We start from the raw sequence: 22,380 nt of genomic DNA, 5'->3' as shown, positions 1-22,380 counted from the left end.
GTAAACTAATTATTTGAAATTATAAAAAATATTTTCCCATGAAATAATATAACAAATGATGACTACCTTTCCAGGTGAGCCCTTGAGTTTATTTCAATAGTTAAATGCATTGCAAATGGTCTTAGTTAAGCCTCACCAAAGAGCATTTACAACATTATGTATGGCAAAACACATTCTAAACTCCAACTTCATTAAAAATTAATCAGGGAAACATTGATTATTTCAGAGATAATTAAGCTTAATTTCTACATCAAAATAAATTTCAGATGGATTAAACATTGAAATGTCAAAAAATAAAATTATGTAAGTCTTAGAATATAGGTGAATAATAATCATGGAGTAAGGAGGTTAGAAATAATAAGGAAAAAATGACATCTGAATACATAATACTTTAAAACTTCTTCTGCCAGACACAAAAAAAGATAAGACAAACTGATTACAAAAAATAAAGTAACATATGACAAAGGGTTGATATCCTTGATACATAAAGAGCTTTGTTTAACATACCTGTAAGAAAAAACATGAACCTCAACAGAAATGAACAGGGGAAAAAGTTCATTCGGCCTTAGTACCAATCACAAAAATGCATTTAACCCTTTAATACCTTTTGCCTTTCAAATACATAATGGTTTACAAATAACAGCAACACTCAATGCTAAAGTGGGCATGGAAAAAAAGAACATTCTGGATTAACTACTGGAAAAACTGTGAATCAGCACAACCCTTCAGGAAGGCAATCTATGTCTATTAAAAAAAACACAAAATTCTAAAATGTCTCATTGATTCTACTTCTGTTTTTTTTTTTAAATGGACAAGTGCACAAAGATGTATATACAAGAATGCTCACCATAATTTTTTCCAAAAAGAACTCCAAATTGGAAACCTAAATTCCTAACAATAGAGAACTAGTTAAATATATATTATGGTACATCCATATAATGGAATACTATACAGTCATTAAAAATAATGATAAAGATGTAATTTATTGACATGGAAAGACAGTCACATGTAATAAGTGAAAAAGGAGTTTACGAAACAATATGAATTGTAATGATCCCATTTTAAGCAAATATATACATTCAAATATGCATATATTTGTATGGGGAAAACTCTGGAAGGATATACACCAAAATGTCAACAGTGGCTATCTGGGTGGTAGAATTTTAGACAATTTAAATTGTTTATTTTACTATTTGAATGTTCTAATATGTTTACAATGTCTACAACGAATATGTATTACTTGTGTAATTAAAAAAAAAACCAAACAAACAGAAATCAGGAACACAGGGATTTCTCTCATTCCCTCACTGGAAAAAAGGAGTAGTCCTTTGACTACTCGTTAATTCAACAAGTACAGAAAGATCTAAGCTAACTGTCTTATGAGAATTGTAAACTGGGAAATAAAGGCAGCTCACTTATTATTATTCCATTCACCACATGGGGCAGCTTCTCTGAATTTGAACTCCTCTCTCTAATCTTCCCATCCCTATTTCCATCTCATACATTCCATCTCATTCATGCTCTGTTCTAAGTACTAATCTGGAGAGAAAGGGTAAATAAAATATGGCCTTCATCCTAGAAGGTCTACTGAGTTATACAAAGGGTACCCTTCAGTTTTACCCACTCACAGAGGATGTTCCTGGGTTAGTTAATATCTATATAATATTATAAAGCACAAAAATGGTGCTAATGGGCAGGAAAATTGGGGAGGCAGGTAGAACATCTTTAGTTTCCTAAGACATTTTCAGAGGCTACAATATTGCCCATTTCTGTGGTAAACACATCCAACTGTCTCAAGGATACTATTTTCTCCTAAAAGCTACTACTATTTATTTGACTGGCTACTGATTGTCTTTATCATAATACCCCAAAGAAACCTTAAACTAGCTCTTAAGAATTCTGTTTCTGGAGTCAAACACATACATTTAAAATCCTGTTGTTATTACTAATTACGAAGCCTTGGACAGCTTAATCTAAGCTCTAATGAAGATTTTTAAAGTTTCATCTTCAGAGAGTTGTTGTGGAAGATTAAATGAGATAAAATATACATAACCCTAAGCATAATACCTGGCATTTAGTAATCAATGTTATTTTTATTATGTCCAAAATTCAATCACCTTACCTATGGCCCACCAACTTGCCCCCTCTCCTATATTTGCTCTCTTAATGAGTGGCACCATCATTCATCTAGTAGCCCAAACTACATTTTCTCATTAATTGTAAACCATTATCCTCTATAACACAAATCTGCTCAATGTCTGTTCATCATTTGGGTTTTTTTTTCTTTTTTTGAATACTTGGTCTAACTTGAGCTGCACTTACATTTTCCTAATTTCCAAAATTTTATTTTGGAAATAAAATTTGACAACCATCTGCTCCTTGTAATTTTCAATGTATTCATAACAAGTATCACAATTTATAACTTCATTTTAAAGTAAACCAATACAGTAGAAACAGCACTGAACTTGAAATTGGTAGATCAGGGGTAGAACCAGAGATCTGTCACTTACAAACTTTGAGATTTGAGACTTTTCTCTTAGCCTATTACTTTATCTGTTCAAAATGGAGATGTTTTCCCTATCTACCCAAAGATTTATTTATTGAGTCAAAACTGAAATAACTCATAAGAAAGCATTTGATAAAGAGCTGTACCAATGCAAATTACTATTAAGGTGAAGGTAAGATAGTTTCAGGAAGATAAAATAATACTCCATTTGATTTGGAAATTAAAATACTTAGGACTGGTAAAGGATCTCAAACGTCTTCTGTTTTAACTACACATCATGTGCTCTAATTCTTTTTACCTTGTTATCACCTATGTTTGAATACCACCAGGATAAGAATGCAGGCTCATCAGGCAGTCTTTTACATTATCTCAGAAAAAGCACTGCCTGCTAGTAACTTTCCTCAGCCACAAATTCACTTTAAGGATTACTAACAAATGGTTAACAAATGAAGAACTTTGTCTGTAGGCTATCCACAAATTCACAGGAAGTAAATCTACATGACCATAAATTACTCTGAATCTCAGTTTTCCTAGATAACTCAAGTTTCCTCAAGTCTGTCTTTGTTATTATTTCTTTTAGATGAGACTTGTCACCCTCCTGTTTTCTGAGTAAATACCAATTCATCTTAAAGAATGGAATTAACATTCCAACCTTAGTAGGACCAATCCAGAGTAAAGGGCATAACACCTCCCTTATCCTAGATAATACACTCATATAAATGCAATTCACATCTGCATTACTTTTGGTATCTGAACAACACAATTTTGACTCTCAGTGAGTTTTCTGTAGATTAAATACTTATTTTCTTTACTTATACTACAACTAAGCCCCGCATCTTCTATCCCTACCTGTTATTACTTCCATGAATAAAACCTTAATTTTATTCTTTTTTATATGTACTTTTTAGTTGTTGATGGGCCTTTATTTTATTCATTTATTTATATGTGGTGCTGAGATTCAAACCCAGTACCTCACACATGCCAGGCAAGCGCTCTACCCACTGAATTTTATTCTTGATTCCTCTTTTCCACCTCTGACCCATTGCTACAGTTTCTAGAGATTATATTCTAAATTTGTCAATCAGACTCGTCACTATTTTCAACTTCATGTCATCCACAAATTTCCAATATACTTTCTTAACTACCCAGCTAACTAACAGTATAAACAAAGCAATCTAATAAAAAAAATTAAGTGAGACATGATCTAAAAGGTATTCTATTCTCTACCGTTTGCAAAAGTATTGATTTCCTTTCCAAGTTTAGCAAAGATTTAAAATTTTGAACAATTTGCCAGGTACAGTATCACATGTCTATTATCCCAGCAACTCAGAAGGCTAAAGCAGGAGGATCCCAAATAACTTAGTAAGACCTTGTCTCAACATAAAAACTAAAAAGGGCTAGGGATATAACTCAGTGGTAAAACACCCCTGGGTTTAATCCCCAGTACCAAAAATTTTAGGAAAATTAAGTTTTGGCCAGGCCCGGGGGCACATGCCTGTAATCCCAGCGGCTCAGGAGGCTGAGGCAGGAGGATCACAAGTTCAAAGCCAGCCTCAGCAAAAGTGAGGCACTAAGCAACTCAGTGAGACCCTGTCTCTAAATAAAATACAAAATAGGGCTGGGCTCAGTGGACAGTACCCCTGAGTTCAATCCCCAGTCCCCAAATAAATAAATATAATTTGAATGACTTAATTTTTAAAGTAGGAAAATATGAAAGTTGATATTATAATACATATTTGAAAAACTTTACAAAGCTTTTTCTACCAAAAGCATCTCCATTACAATGAAACTTTTCTATCTTTGAAACAAGAATTCAAATGCTATCTGTTAGAAATGAGCATAAATTTACTTTTGCAGTTGAAAAGTTTACATTTTCTTTTTGAAAAAATGATCCTGTTTTCATTACCAATTAGGTTCCATGGGTTAGCAGTCTGACTCAATACTGTACATTCTATAGTTCCCAAAGTTCAAGGAACAGTACTTATTAAACAGGAAAATATATTTCTCTAAAGAAGCAAAAAATAGATAAAAATATGTGTATTAAAGATGTGTTTACTGGATGTAAACCTTAGCTCTGTCACTTACTGGTGTAGTACTTGAACTTGGGTAAGTTACTTAACATTTTGAGCTTATTTTTTCATTCATAAGATGCATATAATGTTTATCTCACAGGGATATTGTAAAGGATCCACCAAGGGACAGAGATGCTCAGAAAATGCTACTTCTCTTCCCTATTTGCCTCAAATGGCTGTGTAATGTTAACATTTCTCAGATAACTTCTAAAGATGTAAAGCAATGAAGAAGTATAGGAAAGATGCCTGTTTTACCACTTACTACAGTCAATTTCCTGCCAACTAGGGTGGAAAAAATCTTTAATATGTGTGCTATATTTCTATACAATGTGGCTAAAGAATGAGTATGGACCAAAAAATAGTTTAAAAGTGAGGCAAATGTATTTATCCTCTCTCATCCCACCACGTCGTCTCCTAGCCAAAAAAACTGGAGCCTGGCAGATTGTACATATGCAAATATGATATGAAATACTGAAAAAGGTTAGGAAATGCTAATCATGCTTTATTTTGTTAGTCTGAAATGTGTAAAAAATCACAAATTGGAATAACCTACAACATGGGTCTCATCAGAACAAATCAGATAAAGGAAACTGCTTGAGTTTCAGCAGGAATTACTTTCAAAACAACCTTCAATATTGTATAAAATTATCACTTAAGATCATCTTCCAGGTTTAGAAAAGAACAGTTTAATCAGTAATTCTGAACCAAGGTTTCAGGACTTCTAGAGCATTTCCTAGGTGTTTTTCAGGGAAATGCTGACATGTTAAAAATAAGAATATTTCCTTCATTAAAAAAAATCATTTTAAGAAACCCTATTAAGCAGATTGTTTTGCTGTAATGGCATGTTACAATGCACATTTCCAGGCTATTGTGACATCTCTGAAGAATATAAGTTAAAAAATTCTTCAAGTCCAGCAGATCATCATGTACAAGTATACTAGAACTGAATAAATGATCAGATTGATAAAATACAACCTTGACCTTTTTTAAGACATATCAACAACTGACATTCTCTTACTTATAAATGAAATGTACATATGAACACTGGCAGAAAAGGATACCTGACAAAGAAAAAACAGTCTGAAATAATAGGAAGGGAAGAAGAAAAGAAAGGGTCCAGAGCCATAGTGTATTTATATGGAGACCCAGGTTGTAGGAACAAGCAAGGACCACACTTTTTTTTTTTTAAAACCACCCTCAAGTTTCCATAAGTATTATCTGCCTTCCCAAACTTCCTGATATCAGCAGAGGTTTCCTGCCCAAAGCTTATGTAACAGGTGTTTCATCATGAATGTACCGAGTATGAGGCATTAAAAACCTCCCTCCAACTTTGGTTAAGGTAACATCACAGTGTTCAGAATCCAAAGACTCTTCTATGCAATCACATTGAAACAATAAGAAACAAGCATTTTATATTCTTAATAAGGAATGTATATAATCCTTACCAACGTGACAGGATTAAGAATCAGCTCCTCATTTATCCTAAGGAAATATCAGAGATGTGCATAAAGACTTATGTACAGTGATATTCATCATACTCATTATACTGAAAAATAGAAAACAATCTAAATGACCAACAGGGGACTGGTTAAATAAATCATAATACATCTATTAATATGTAGGAATACTATTAAATTGTTAAAATTAGGGCCTCAAAGAAAAATTAATGATGCAAAAATATGTTTGCAATATATTAAATTAAAAAGGATATGAAACTATCAGTATGACCCCAGTTTGCATCCTCCCTCCCAGCATGGGTGCATGTCATTGGCAAAACATAAAATCTTATCAGTAGTTACCTGGGCCATAGGATTTTCTTCTTTGTACTGTCTTTTCAAAATTATATACACTTATTATGTATTTTTATACAGAAAAACAATAAATGTAATTAGAAAAATCAATTTATTTCTAGTTATGGTGCCCTTATACCTGCTTTATTATTCCTCTAGCTACCAAAGACCTGTTAGTACCCAAGATTTTTCTATTTCCTAGACTAGGGTAGAAATGACCTCTGGTTATATCTACATTTCTAAGTTTATGAGGACCCTTTCAGAAGCTTTTATTTTTATTTATTTTCTCTGGTCCTGTGGTTGTGGCCTCAGAAAATAAGCTTTAGGCAGGCCTGAATCCACTTCATGTTTTTTAAAGTGTACCCCTAAAGGGAATTCTGCTTATGACACAAGACATGTTGAGATAAGAATAAAGAAATGAAAACACAGTAGCCAAAATTAAGTTTGCATCATGAATAGCAAGTATTAGAACTGACACTGCAGAAAACAGAATCCATGCCACAGAGGACAAATTTGAGTAAATGAAAAAAAAAGAAAAAAGTAAAAAAAAAAAAGATTTTAAAACTATGAAAGACAAGACAGAAAAATAATCTATGAACAACAGATGTTCCTAAAAAATACAAAACAGAGCAATTTAATTAATCAAAAGTACAAGAAAATTTTCCAGTTCTGAAAAAAATACCTGAGACTGGAGACTGAGAAGGTTCAACAGAGATCATCAACACCAAGACATGTCCTGGCAAATGTTTTTAAATTTCAAGGATAAAGATATAATCCTACAAGCATACAAGCAGAAAAAAATAGGTTATTTCAAAGGAACTAGAATCAGGTTGACCTCAGCTTTCTCCTCTGCAACAATAAACTGCCAGAAGACAATGAAGTAATGACCTATAGGGAGTTGAAAGGGAAAAGTTAAGATCTAAGAATTTTATACCTCACCCTAGTTTTTCATGTACAAAGGTCACAGGAAATTATTCTTAGATTTGCAAAGTCTTATAAAATTTCATCATCCTGATAGTATCTTTTTAAAACAAATTGTTCGAAGGTACATCTTAGACCATCAAAAGAGAATCAAAAAATAGTTCAAGAATATTTGAGGCGGGAAAGAACTATTGAAGTATACTGACACCAACTTAAAAATAACTGAATAAATAATTAGTTCTACTAAAAGAAAGGGTAAATAATGAATAAAAATTGATAAGTATATAAACAATATAAAAGAAAAGCACCTCAGGCTAAATTAATGTGGACTTAAAAGAGGTAATAGGAGAAGCAAAGACTCTAAATACTCCATCTTTCCTACAAGGATATTTAACAACTATTTTTAGTAATTATCTAATAAATTTTAGAATATTTTGAAAAAAACACAATAATAAAAAATAGACATCGTTACAGTCCAAATCACTAAAGAAGATAATAAATGGCAAATACCATAACAGTCCTTTATGCAGACATCGCATTCAACCCTAAGAACATAAGGTGAGTATAATTACCCCTACTTTACAATTAGGAAAGCAAGGATCAGCAAAGTTAGTGATTGGCAAAAGCAGAATTCACACCCAGATCTTTCTAGCTATATAATTTATTTTTCTATATTTCACAACCTCCTCAAACAAAACAACCCATATGGCAGAAGAAAAAAAAAACACAAGAAACAAAATGACAGAACTCATTCCAAAAGTAATAATATAAGAAATGTAAAGAGTCACTCAATGGCATTTTATTCAGCCTTAAAGAAAAGTAAAATTATGTCATTTGGAGGAAAATGGATGGAACTTGACATTATGGTAAGCAAAACAGTTCAAACTTAGAAGTTGAAAGGTCATGTGTTTTCTCTATGTGGAAGTTAGAAGTGAAAAAGGAAAAGAAAGGTGGGGGGAAGGTCTTATGATGAAATCGTAAAAATCATGAGATCAGTAGAGGAGAGGGACTAGGTGGTGAGAGGATGCTGGGGAATAGTATTGGTCAAATTATATTGTTAAATTGTATTCATATAAGAATATATAACAATAAATTCACCCATTATGTACAACTTTAATGTGCCATTAAAAATGTGGAAAAGAGTGACTTACTAGGTATTTGATGCTATTACAGAATTATTGATATTTTTATGAGTGATAAGAGTAAGGTAGGTATATATATTTAAGTCATTATTTTTAAGAAGTATAAATGCAAATATTTACATCTGAATTGGTGTTTCTAGGAATAACTTCAAAATAATCCTCTGGAGCAGGAGAGGAGAAGGTTGTGGGGTGGGTTGGAAAGGCTAAGTAGAAATGAAATGACAGGGTAGGAGTTGATAATCCTTGAGGCTGGGTTATGGATATAGGGTAATTCATTACACTACTTATTACTCTGCATTGAAAAATGTTTCATAAAAAATCTTGGATTTTCCTTGCATGCACAAGGCCCTGGGTTCAATACCCAGCACCACACACACACAAAAAAAAAAATCTTGGATTTTATTTTTAATTAAAGTAACCCTCCAAAACAGGTAAGTATAGAGACACGTAAAGAAAAAGAAAGCAAGTGTTTGTAACATTAACACCGAAAACAAAATGTAAGGCAAAAACCTTATGCTAATTAAAATGGTCATTTTATTTGGACTAAAGATATAATCAATATTGAATATACATAGTGATCATAATTGGTATAATTTACTGAGCTCTTACCCACCAGGTAAATGCTAAACACTATTAATTATCTTTGATGCTTCTAAAAACTTTTAATCACCAATTTAAAAATGAGGAAATTAAGCCAAGATGAGTATATCAATATTTTAAAGTACTGTATTCCCAGCCCCTAGCAAAATGTCTGCCACGCAATAGGTACACAATAAATATTTGTTGCATACACAAAAAGTCTAATATCCTGTGCAAAGTGAGGAACACATTCCACCACAAAATCTAAAACTCCTAATCACATAAAAATCTTTTAATAATGACTTTTCACAGTAAGAATACAGACGCTTATTTCCTTCTGTGTATATTTCTCTACTTTTTCAGATTTTGTACAATTAGCATGTGTTTTTTTTTAAACACAAAGTCATCAAAAAGAGCAAGTGCATAATAGCACAGAACATTTAACCACAGACTTGACAAACCACAAAACACAGAAGTAGATGTTTTGGGACTATAACATGAAATCAATGGAAACATAGTGGATGAGAAAATTTTAGCACACTAATACCAACTAGCAAAGTAAACAAAATAAGGACAAAGCATTTGAAATAATTTGTATTAGGATAGGTAGAACAATATTTTTTTTTCTTGTACTGGGGACTGAGCTTAATGGTGCTTCGCCACTAAGATACATCTCCAGCCCTTTTAATTTTTTGAGACAGGGTCTCATTAAACTGTTGAGGCTGGTGATCCTTCTGCCTCAGGCTCTTGAGCCACTGGGATTATAGGAATGTGCCACTGTGCCCTATCTAGGATAGGCAGATGATGAATTTCATTATATAAAAAGACTGTGGGCTCTTTTCAAGTATTTATGAAAAGTTATAAAAACTGACCATGTTCTAGGTCTTCAAGTAAATCTAAAATTCTTAAAAGCATGACATTTTCTGATTGTTATAAAAAATTTGGTTAAAGAAACAAACTAAAGCACTCACTCAGAAATTAATATTCTTCTAAATAACTACTGTATCAAGAAGTAAATAATAACAGCTATCATTTATTCACTTCTTATTTTGTCCAAACTACAGAGCTAGCTGTATTAGGCATATTCTTTCATTTAATTCCAATTAATCATTAATAAACAATTAGGTATACTATTATATAAAGAAAAAGATTATTAATTTGTCCAAGATCACAGAGCTTTTAGGTTTGAATATAATTGAACCCAAGTCTGAATACAAAAGCTACTATTATCTGTACTTAGAAATGTATTACTGCTTCAATTCATGTGCAAACATCTAACTATGCTCATTTATCTCTATTCATACAATAAAATTTTGTAAAAAAAAAAAAGTAGAAAAAACTGGAGTTCTTTAACAAGCATATTTTTAAAGTGTCCATTATTTAAATACACTAGTCTAAGAAGGTTATGGTTCATTTTTCTATCATTAATCAGAAATATTAATAATAATATTAATAATACATAGTAAAAATGATTCCATTAAATATATCCACTCTCAGTAGGGTAATGAAGAAAACAAAATTAGATCAATTAAAATAAGGAATATATGGTAAATACTAGATTTACTTCTAGAAACCAGTATGACCTTGGAAAAGTCACTTTTTGATGGTACTTATCTACAGTCCTAAGAGTTGTATGAAACCTTGACCTATATGGATTTCAAAAGTTGGCCACCAAGTGTGGGCAAGGCTCTGAGGTGTGGTTTCTTCATCCATAAATATGTGGCTGAGAACTCTTCCATCTTGAAAATATGTTCCTTTGACTTAAAGGATTAAAATTTTAGATTATTTAAGATTTTGTGGGGGTTTTACACCTAAAGAAATCAGTGATTTTATATTTAAGGAATTTTTATATTTCTGCTTCCCTTCTGTTTGCATTCAAAATAGTTTTATATACCCATCAGTGGTATGTTCATTCCCTAGTGTAAACAAAGATAATGTCACTTAATGTTGTCACCTAAAAGAAAAATGCTAAATATAAAATACTCTTTTTCTGTGCAGATTAAGGAATCTAACAATTTTGTAATTCAATTTCCACCATCCAACTTTATTTTAGTAAAGCATCAACTTAAAAAAAAAAACTCTTGCCTCTCCAATACCTTCAGACACTACCTCTTTAGTACAAAATGGCAGTATTTCCCAAACCTGCCTGATGATCAGAATTACTTCAGATTCCTATTAAATTGCACAGGAATGGGATGGGGGACAGAGTTCAGTTGTAGAGGTCTTGCTTAGGCTGCATTCAAGGTCCCCAGCACTGTGGCCTTTCCTCAGATGGAAACTGAAATCAGAATTTCCAGAAGTCCCATGGCTTAGTAGCTTATTTTTCAAACAGGTACCTTAGAATGACTCTTACGATTTGACAAATCTGGGAAATCAGTGTAGTGAAATGATTATGGGCTTTGGAAGCTGACAAACAAGTTTCCAAACCTGGCCTTTTTGTCCTTTCATAGGTGTGACTTTGGGCAAATGATTTGATGTGAATCAGTTTTCTTATCTGTAAGAATCAGATACTTGTTTTGCCAAAGGCTGTGGTCAATTCAGTATGTTTAGCCATACTGGGTGTTCAGAATGTATCAGCTTTTCTTTCTTTCTGCTCATCTTGCCAGGGGAAATGACAAATCCTTATATTTGAGGGTATTTTGAGGAACCCCTTGCTCTAACTAGCCCACTTACATTTCTTAGGAACAAACCTAATGATTTCTTTAGGCCAGTTTCCAGAGCATCAATGAAGCCTTTCCATCCAAATCAGATGAACCATCATGCTGGCTTCAAAGTCCATGTTCTTATTTTGCTATGACTATGGCAAAATCACCATGACCTCTTTTTTCATCTATAAAACAAGTGATGCTTAAATGTCTACTGCATTGAATCCAATATACACTGTTGATGATACAACTGTTAACTGTTAATAATCACTTAAAATAATTCAACTTATACAAAGCTTTACAAACATCCTTATATACAAAAAGACAGCATTTAATAGCTTACAAGTAAGTGGAATGAGACAGTGGGACTTGCTCAAATACACAATAAATCAGACTCTACTTAACAGTATGTATGGTATGATCTATATTTCAATATAAAGAGTTTTAAATTCTGAGGTGAATTTACTAAGAAATAATCCAATTAACTATATAAAATCACTCTAGGTATAAATACAATCTTGGCTTATAAAGCTAATAAGACTTCTTTTTGAAAAGATAACCACAAATTATAGTGGTATAGTTGTTAAGAATAAACACTAAGAGCATTTTAATAAAAATTGTTAATTTTAACTGTTAACATAAATTCTAAAATAATTGAGAGCTACTTAAAGAAATCTAAAAAACTCTTAAAAAATCAGAACATTCATTCAAGACACAAGGAAAAGTTATGCTCAATTTTTTAAAAAAATACCCTCAACTCCTATTGAAACTAAATTACATTAAAAAACCATAGCTGTCTCCCAATTTTTTCAAATTATTCTTTAATGTAATTTAATAATTTTCTTGATTTACATCCTATTCTCTCCTTGCTATGCTTATTTCCAGACATTAAATATTTTTATTGTTATTTTGAATGAGACAGTTTTCACCAATATAATTTCTAACCAGCTATAACTGGTAAACAGGAAAGCTACTTATTGATTTCTGAATTCATTTTGTGTAATATCACATTATCATTAGTTTTAACAAACCTTTATAAATTTCCTCAGATTATCTAAGTAGATGATTATATCATCTATGAATACTTGTCTTTTATATTCCTTTTGAATTCTCTTATTTTCTTGCCTAATTGCATTAGCAAGATCTTTGAGAATATAAAAATAGAAGTGAAAATAGCATGCATACTTTAAAAAATTTTTTTGTTTTTATTATTTCATTATAGTTTTACATAATTATGGGGTTTATTTTGACATTCAGAAATGGATATAATTTGCTCCATTTCAATCCCCAGTACTTTCCTCCCCTCCTCTCTGATTCCCTTCCTCTACTATACTGGTCTTCTATTATTTTTTTTAAATCAGTGCATTAGAGTTATACACAAAAGTGGAATTCACTGATATATTCGTACATACATGTAACAATTTGGTCAATTTCATGTAGCATATATACACAATGGGGTTTTATTCAGCCATAAAGAAGAATGGAATTATGGCATTTGCTAGTAAATGGATGAAACTAGAGAACATCATGCTACATGAAATAAGCCAGACTCAAAGTCAAAGGTCGAATGTTTTCTCTCATCTATAAACGCAAGAGAAATAAGGAATTTGAAATGGCTGTTGCGGGGTGGAGGGAATTTCATGAAAATAGAAGGGAGAACAATGAAGCTGGGAAAGGGAATGAGCAGGAGGGATGGGAAAGGGGAAGAACTGTGGAATAAAACTGACCAAATTATGCAGGCATAATTTTAATAAAACTATAATATATGCCCATCAAGCATGATGCTAGCTAGCTATTGGTTTGAGTTGTTTTAATATGAAGGATATAGCCTTTTATTCTCATTAGTACAATGATTGGAAATAATCAGTAAAAATACATTTATCTAATTATTTGTTTCTTATTGTTTATTTGGAAATGATCATAGGGTCACAGGAAATTGCAAAACAAATAGACTCCATATACCCTTAATCCATTTTTACTCCATGGTAACATCTTACATAATTTCCTGTCAAAACCAAGAAACTGACACTGGTACAGTGCACATATCTTATATTCAGATTTCACTGGTTTTACAGGTACTTATATGTGTGTCCTATGCCATTTTATCACATTTGGAGGTCATTGCATCTACCACAATAGTAAAGATACTTAACAGTATATCACCACCAGGATACCCATGTTGCCTCTTTTTGATCCTTTCTTCTTCCTAATCCCTGACAACTATTCATCTATTCTTCACTTCTATAATTCTATCATATCAAGAATGTTATATAAATTATATCATACAGCATGCAACTTCTTTTCGCTCAGCATAATTCCACTGAGATTCATCTAAATTGTGTATTAACACTCCTATTCCTTTTCAGTTGCTAAGTATTATTCCATGGTATGGATGTGCCACAGCTTGTTTAATCATTTACTATTGAATTATCTTCAGTTTCTAATTTTTTAATATTACAAATAACGATGTCTACATTTGAGTACAAACTTCTATGTGAAGTAAGTTTTCATTTCTCTGGAAATAGCCTAGGAATGCAACTGATCATACATACCCACAGCAATGTATGAGAGATCCAGTCTGCCTGCATCTTCACCAATATTTATCACCATTTTAAAATTTGGCTATTCTAATAGGTATGTAATGATAGGGAAGTGAAAATTAAAATCACAACAAACTAACAGTTAACCACGTTGAACATCTTATCAGAGTCTTATTTGCTATCCATGTAGTCTCTTTGGTGAAGTGTCTTTTCATTTATCCATTTTCTAACTGGATTGCTTCTCTTTGTTCCTGTTGAGTTTGGAGAGTTCTTTAAAAGTCTCGTCTCATATACATGTTTACAAATATACTCAAACTGTACCTTGTCTTTTTTTTTAAAAAAATTATTAATTATAAATGGACACAATACCTTTATTTATTTTTTATGTGGTGCTGAGACTCAAACGCAGTGCCTCACACATACTAGGCAAGCACTCTACCACTGAGCTATAACCCCAGGCCCCTTTTTATCTTCTTCAGAGAAAAAGTTATGGATTTTGATGAAGTTCAATTTAGTTTTTCTTTTATGGACTATGCTTTTGGTATCAGTTCTAAAAACTCTTCACTTAGCCCATGGGCTCAGAGATTTTCTTCTGTCTAAATTCTAAAAGATTTCTTCTTTTACATTTAAATCCACAATCCATTTTGAATTAATTTTCATATAATGAGTGAGGCTTGGATGGAGGCTCACTGATTTACCTAAGGACATGCAGTTGCTACAAATACCTCTGATGAAAATGCTACCTATCCTTGTCTATCAAATTCTTTTACAACTTCGACAAAAATCAGTTGCCCATACTTGTGTGAGTCTATTTTTAGTTCTCTATTTTGTTCCTTGGATCTGTGTTTATCCCTTTGTCAATATCACAGTATTTTGATTACTGAGGCTATATAGTAAATCTTAAATTTTATTTTTAGTTGTAGATGGACACAATACTTCATTTATTTATTCATTTTTATGTGGTGCTGAGGATTGAACCCAGTGCCTCACATGTCCTGGGCAAGTGCTCTGCCACTGAGCTACAGTCTCAGCCCTATGCAGTAAATCTTAAAATTGTGTGAAGTGGCTACTCCCACATTATTTTATTTTAGTTTATTTAGTATTTTTTTTAGTTATAGTTGGACACAATACCTTTATTTTATTTATTTATTTTTATGTAGTGCTGAGGATTGAACCCAATGCCTTGCACATGCTAGGTGAACACTCTACCACTGAGCCACAACTCCAGTCCCTTATTTTAGTTCCTTTAATTTTCCATTTCAATGTCAGAATAAGCTTGGGTTAAAACTATAGATGAACTTTGGAGAACTGACATCTTTACTTCAAATCTACAAGCATGATATTTATCCCCATTCATTTAGACACTCCTTCATTAGGATTTTTTACTTTTAGCATACAAGTCCTATACATGCCTTGTTAGATTTACATCTAAGTATTTTTTGAGCCATTATGTTACTGTTATTTCAGTTTCTACACATTTGTTACTAGTATATATAACTTATTCTTAAATGATACTGTCTTACAAACTTGTTGAACTCATTTATTAGTTCTAGGGATTTTTGGTAGATTCCCTGTGATTTTCACTGGAAACTATCATGTACCTAAAAATAGGGAAAGTTTTATTTCTCCCTTTTAAATTTGTATCTTTCATTTCATTTTATTGCTCATTATGCTAGTAAAAATTTCCAGGATTATGTTGAATAGCAGTTGTGAGAGTGGACATCTTTGTCTTATTCCTGATCTTTAAAAAAAAACATTGCTTTTCACCTTTATGATGTTAACTTTTTTTTTAGAAGACAGGAGAGAGGAGAGAGAGAGGGAGAGAGAGAGAGGAGAGAGAGAGGGAGAGGGAGAGGGAGAGAGGGAGGGAGGGAGAGGGAGAGAGGGAGGGAGGGAGAGGGAGAGAAGGAGAGAGGGAGGGAGGGAGGGAGGGAGGGAGAGGGAGAGAGCGAGAGAGAGCGAGAGAGAGCGAGAGAGAGAAAGAGAGAGAGAGAGAGAGAGAGAGAGAGAGAGAGAGAGAGAGAGAGAGAGAGAGAATGAATTTTAATATTTATTTTTCAGTTCTCGGCGGACACAACATCTTTGTTTTGCATGTGGTGCTGAGGATCGAACCCGGGCCGCACGCATGCCAGGCGAGCGCGCTACCGCTTGAGCCACATCCCCAGCCCATATGATGTTAACTTATGGATTTTCTTTTTGCCATTCTTTATCAAGTTAAGAAAGTTCCCAATCCTTCTTAGTTTGCTGTATTTTTATTATGTTTAATACTTATCCAAATGCACTTTCTGCATTAATATGATTTTTCTTCTTTAGCCTTTTAGTATGCTGACTTGAATGTTTATTGGGTACTGAAACAATCTTAAATCCTTGAGGAAAAAAACCCACTTGGTTTATATGCCTTCTTATGGATTTGTCTTCCTATTTTGTTGAGGATTCTGTATTTTGTTCTTGAAGTATAGTTTCTATACCATCTTCAGGTTATGATGACAAAGGGTGTAAGTTCAGGTACCCAATTTTAATTTTTAATTGATCTCTGTTCTTTTGCCTTAAATAAGAAACTATAGAATAGCAATAACAAGACTGAGGAGACTACTGACTGCTTCGATCTTTGTTTTCTTTCTGTAACTTTCTAAAACTAATCTAACTCCATGCTGCATTCCTCTAAACTCTGCTCTGGCTGATAAGGTTATGATAAGGTATCTAAGGCATTTTCTTAGAACCTAAGACTGTGAATCCAGTTGGAAAACCACAGTTCAAGGAAAAGCTTTGTTTTTTTTTTATCACATATTAAAAAATGAAGAGGGGCTGGGGCGGTAGCTCAGTGGCAGAGCGCTTGCTTTGCAAGTGTGAGGCACTGGGTTCGATCCTCAGAACCACATAAAAATAAATAAAGATATTGTGTCCATCTACAACTAAAAAAATTTTTAAAAAATGAAGAAAATATTTAAAGCATGTGTTGAAAGTAAGTTTTCTGAGAATACACACATAAATAAGTAACTACAAGGAACTTCTACATCAGCATTCAAGCAAAACTCCATTTAAAATCCCCAAATCAGTTACAAAATAAGCCTAAGAATTATATATACAAATGGACAATAAAGCACATGGAATGATCCTTAACATCCTTAATCATTAGTGGGATTCAAATCAAAACAAGATATAATTTTATACCACTATGTTGGCTATAGCATAAAATAGTAATACATGTTGAAGAGAATGTGGAAAAACTGGAACTTTCACACACTGGTGGAAATGTAAAGTGGTGCAGGTGAATTGGAAAATGGTTTGGCGTTTCCCTCAATATGTAAAGCACAGACTGACCACAGCAATTTCATTCCTAGGTACATAGAAAACTCAAAACATTTACCCAAAAACCTGTACTCAAATGTTCACAGCAGCATATTTCATAATAGTCAAAAAGTAGAAACAATTCAAATTCCATCAACTGATGGATAAACAAATGTTTATACCCACAAAATGGAACATTATTAGCTATTAAAAAATGAAGTATTGATAAAATACTATAACATGGATGAACCCTGAAAATATTATGGTAAGTAAAAGACACCAGACACAAAGGGCACACATTGTAGGATTCCACTGATATGAAATGTCCAGAAGAGGCAAATTTATAGAAACAGAAAGATTAGTGGCTGCCAGGAGCTGAGGGAAGGGACGAATGGGGAATGATGGATAACGTGTATAGGATTTCTTCTTGGAGTAATGATAATGTTCTAGAATTTGATACTAGGGACATCCCTATCAAAAACCAATGAATTATATACAAGAGAGAATTTTATGGTATATAAATTAGATCTAAATTAGACCTAATACAAATTAATATAAATTAGACCTAATAGTTTAACAGTCTAAAGAAAAAAACTTAATAACTATATAATTTTTCTTTTAAATCTTCTCCCATTGAAGTAATGTCAAATAAGTTTTCCTGAAAAGAGGATGCAAATATAAACAGATAATGATTTAACAAGCTGCATAAAAACAGAGCACATTACTCAAGCATACACCTAGGGGCTTCTGCAAGAGCTATTAGGAAATGTCTCAGAAGCCTCTTTCCCAAATACTGCATTTTTGCTTTAAATGTAAGACATTTTTGGGCTGGGGTTGTGGCTCTGTGGTAGAGTGCTCACTGCTCATCTTGCATGTGCGAAACCCTGGGTTCGATCCTTAGCACCACATAAAAATAAATAAGTGAAATAAAGGTATTGTGTCCAACTACAACTAAAAGACAAATATTAAGAAAAAAACAAATATAAGACATTTCTAATACAGCTGTTCATAAATCTCAAAGCATCTCTCAAATGTCAAATGTTTTCTCTCAGGCCAGCTTACAAAACCCTATTTAACTCATTCTGCATTTGAAGAATAATATTGATTTTATTAACTTTTATAACTCTATTAACTACTTAAACATTGGCTCTTTTATGAACAGCATTCCTACTTCATGCCAGAACTACATATTCACTATTGGCACCGTTGGGAAAAGGAGGGCTTCATGCTACATATGTATGAAAAAGCACCTATCTTTCTAGGTGATTACCCTCTACATTCCCACAAAAATAGCAACTCATGCAAACCAACTGGCTTCTTTCTCCTCTGTAGACTATCTAGGTATCTAAGATGTTCTCAACTCAAGGACGCACTCTAGTGGAAAAATCAATGGAATTTGCAATCTGTTGAGACTTGGGTTTGAATCTTTGCTCCACCACTTACTAGCTGTGCAACCCTGAGCCTGTTACTTAACCTTTATAGGCTTCAGAGTTTCCTCTTTTGTCCATCTCATTCAAGTTGATGTAAATTAAGTGTCTAACCAAAGGGGGCATTCAGTAAATGTTTCCTCCCATCTTCACTTGGGAAAGAAAGAGCCATGATCTTGATTCATACCCCATTATTTGTCTGTAAGTAGGACTGATTTGATTTTGTAAACCGAGGATTGATTGTATTTAAGCCAAGGCAAGAACGTATATTAGTTTTTTTTTTTAGTACTCTGACACAGAAAATAAGGATTCAAAATTAGCATGATAGTAGAGAAAAAAATTGAACTTTGATGCATTATGCCTCTTTCAGAATTTATATAAATGATGAATTTAAAAGTTATAGATATGTTGTAGACAGCAAAATAAATTGTAACGAAATGAAATGTACTGCATCATACCCTAGCTGACTTTGTCAACACATTACCCATGGCAGGCCTTCCTGAACAAATCTCAATTTTCTTATATAAATAGGGTAGATTTAAATTGTTCTCAGCTCTAAATTTCTTTGCTAAAAAAACCTAAAACAGTTTCATGTTCCAAGATGCAAAAGTCCACTTTTCCAGTTTTAATTAGCACAGTGGAGTGAACAGAATGCAATATTTAAAGAAATATACCAAGAAGTAATTTTTTTAATCCAACAGCATAGAAGATAATTCTGTATTTTCACCCTGAGATGTTATTTTTGTTCTATATCTCTGTCCACAAGTTCAGCCCACAAGAGGAAGTTTGTAATTTATTTTTGCGGTACTGGGGATTGAACCTAGGTATGCTGTACCACTGAGCTACATCCCCAGCTCTTTTCAGTTTTTGAGACAGGATCTCACTGTTATCCATGCTAACCTCAAACTTGAAATCCTCCGATCTCACCCTCCTGAGTAGCTGGGATTATAGGTATATGCCATCCCATCCTGCCTGCAATATTATTTTGATAGCTAAATTTCCCCAATGTTTTCATTTTATCACTCAAGTGAGAAACGTCACTATAAAAACTAGTAAAATTGTAGAACAAGCAGAATGGTGATTTGTAAGTTATATAACCTAAGAGGGGTTATCAAAGTCTTCAGGGTAGGACAGGGATAAGACCACCCAACTAACACAATTTGGAAAAGCATATAAAATATACTTTTCTGTAGAAAAAAGTTTAACCTATTGACTTCAAAAAACAGACAACAGAATGTAGAATTGAAAAAAAACACTGGTGTAGGGAAAAAGGGTATAATTTGTACAATCTATAATTTAGGACTGTACTTATCAATATGGTAGTCAATAGTCACTGGTTACGGTTACATTTAAATTAATTAAAATTAAAAATTCAGGGCTGGGGATATAGCTCAGTGGTAAAGTACTTGCTTAGCATCCATAAGGCCCTGTGTTGGATCTTCAGCACCATGAATGAATAAATGAGTGAATGAAAAAAAGAAAGAGAAAGAAGAAAGGGAGAAAAATTCATTTCCTCAGTCACACTAGCCATATTTCAAGTGGCTACTGTATGTAATGAACAATGCTGATCTAGAAATTTTGTAAAGTAAATCTTTTATTATTTTGTATTGTTTTCAGGTAGAAACTTCTGCTCCTAAATGGGAAATAACATTTCAGAAGCTGAGGATTTTACAATAGGTTTTATAAGATTTCTAGAAGAGACTTCTCCTAAACCACTGCCCTTGAGATGCAATTCAATTTATTAATGTCAAAACCATCTTTTGCTTCAGTCTATCATTTGACATCTGTTTCTAACATATCAAATGACTGAACCAAGTTTCCTACAAGCTTTGTGAACCAAAAGTTCAGAGCTAAACTCACAGGTCTGATTAAAAGATGAGACCATAAACATATATAAGATTATAAAAATCAATTTATTCCATGGATATATTCCTAAGACTTTTTTGGGCAGTACTGGGAATCAAACACAGGGCCTTACACATGCTAGGCAAGTGCTCTACCACTGAGCTACATCCCCAGAGATGTACTAATTAAGATGGGGAAATTTCATTTAACTTACTATGGCATTAATTATATTTATACTACAGGAAAGAAGAATGACAAGAATCTAAAAGTACTTTTGGATTTATCCCTCACATAAGTGTAGGATACCTAATATTTAGGAAACTGGCACTATTTCACGAGAGCAACAACAAAAAGACTCACAATATGTTGTCTCCAAATGGGGCAGCAGGCTAGCTTTCCATCTTATAGCTGCCTGTTCTTTACTTCATTTGCAGTCTGCTTTCTGGTTGACATCTTCAAGAAAGGTAAATATGCAGAGCAGGTAATGGCAGCAATTGAACATTCTGTTATGGTTTGTCAAGAACATAAAATAACCATTTATTATTAGGTATGACCAAATAATCATCTTGATCCCAGAGGTGTGTGTTCATGATGGGCAGATACTAGCAAAAGGGTAAGGATGCTATTTTACATTGTTTGGTAAACTGTAACTTCTTAAAAAAGATGAATAAAATGTTAAAAATGGCTGCATCAAATACCATTAACCCTTGCTATCTATTCTCTAGTAACTGCAAGTTAGAATTAATTAATTTAAAAAGGAGAATGGGGGGAGAGTAAGCAAATGGACAGTAAAATAAAGTGGCATATGATTAAAGATAATTTTTTTCAAATTGAATATTATCAGACTGAGTACTGAGCCAGTCAATGTAGAGATCATATAGGAGGGACAACCAGTTTGATATTAAAGTAGATTATGATCAATAGCTGTCAGAAAATTGAATAAAAGTTAAAATTGTTTTTAACTTTTTTTGTGTTTTTTATTATTATTAGTTGTTCAAAACATTACAAAGCTTTTGACATATATTTCATACATTTGATTCACACGGATTATGAACTCCCATTTTTATTTGTTTAAATTTTTAGTTCACTATTAAGCAAGAAAACTATCGTATGATTTAGGAAGATTTTAATTCAAAATGAAATGAAAACTCTTGATGGTTAAGCTTTGATATAGTCAATTAAATCTAACAGCCCATTTCTAGGCAATACCAGATGAGTTTACTGTAGTTAGTTTACTGTAGTTATCAGACTTTTCAAAATCATATTCTGCAAAGCACTTGCATCCTTTAATTTTTATTTTTAGGAAGTTGTAGATGGACAGCATGCCTTTATTTTATGTTTATTTTTATGTGGTGCTGAGAATCAAACCCAATGCCTCACACATGCTAGGCAAGTGCTCTGCCACCAAGCTACAGCCACAGCCCAACTTGTGTCCTTTTAGACTTCAATAGGTAGTTTATGAAAAGGGGTGCCAACATGAAATCTCAAATGCTGGGCAGATTCATTGTGAACATTATCTTAGAAGTTCTAAGAAGTTATATAGTTAATATACTGGTTAAATCTTGTTTAACTCCATATTTCCCAAGCTTATTTGATTATTTCACACTCCCTTGGCTTTTTGGAAG

The 22,380-nt window shown here is 32.9% G+C and overlaps 1 protein-coding gene across 8 annotated transcripts in view; it reads right to left on the bottom strand.

The window, feature by feature from the left end:
• The window catches only part of Rps6ka3 (ribosomal protein S6 kinase A3), a 107,588-nt gene that overhangs the window by 78,053 nt on the left and 7,155 nt on the right, over positions 1–22,380 (bottom strand). The window contains exons 2-4 of one of the 8 annotated variants that reach the window (XM_021732893.3): positions 7,051–7,144; positions 6,024–6,060; positions 848–891 (exon numbers count right to left, since the gene is read on the bottom strand). The exons of 3 other annotated variants lie outside the window; for them this stretch is intronic. In XM_021732893.3, coding sequence (XP_021588568.1) covers positions 848–850 — 3 coding nt within the window. In that variant the 5' untranslated portion in view covers positions 851–891; positions 6,024–6,060; positions 7,051–7,144. Of the gene's footprint in view, positions 1–847; positions 892–6,023; positions 6,061–7,050; positions 7,145–21,115; positions 21,140–22,380 lie in introns of those variants that run through there. 4 more of the 8 variants (XM_013362634.4, XM_021732896.3, XM_078035037.1 and 1 more) reach the window with 4 other exon arrangements.

This window comes from Ictidomys tridecemlineatus, chromosome X (genome assembly GCF_052094955.1).
Source record: "Ictidomys tridecemlineatus isolate mIctTri1 chromosome X, mIctTri1.hap1, whole genome shotgun sequence".
In the NCBI taxonomy this organism is placed as follows: Eukaryota; Metazoa; Chordata; class Mammalia; order Rodentia; family Sciuridae; genus Ictidomys; species Ictidomys tridecemlineatus.
This window is presented reverse-complemented; position numbering and strand designations above follow the sequence as displayed.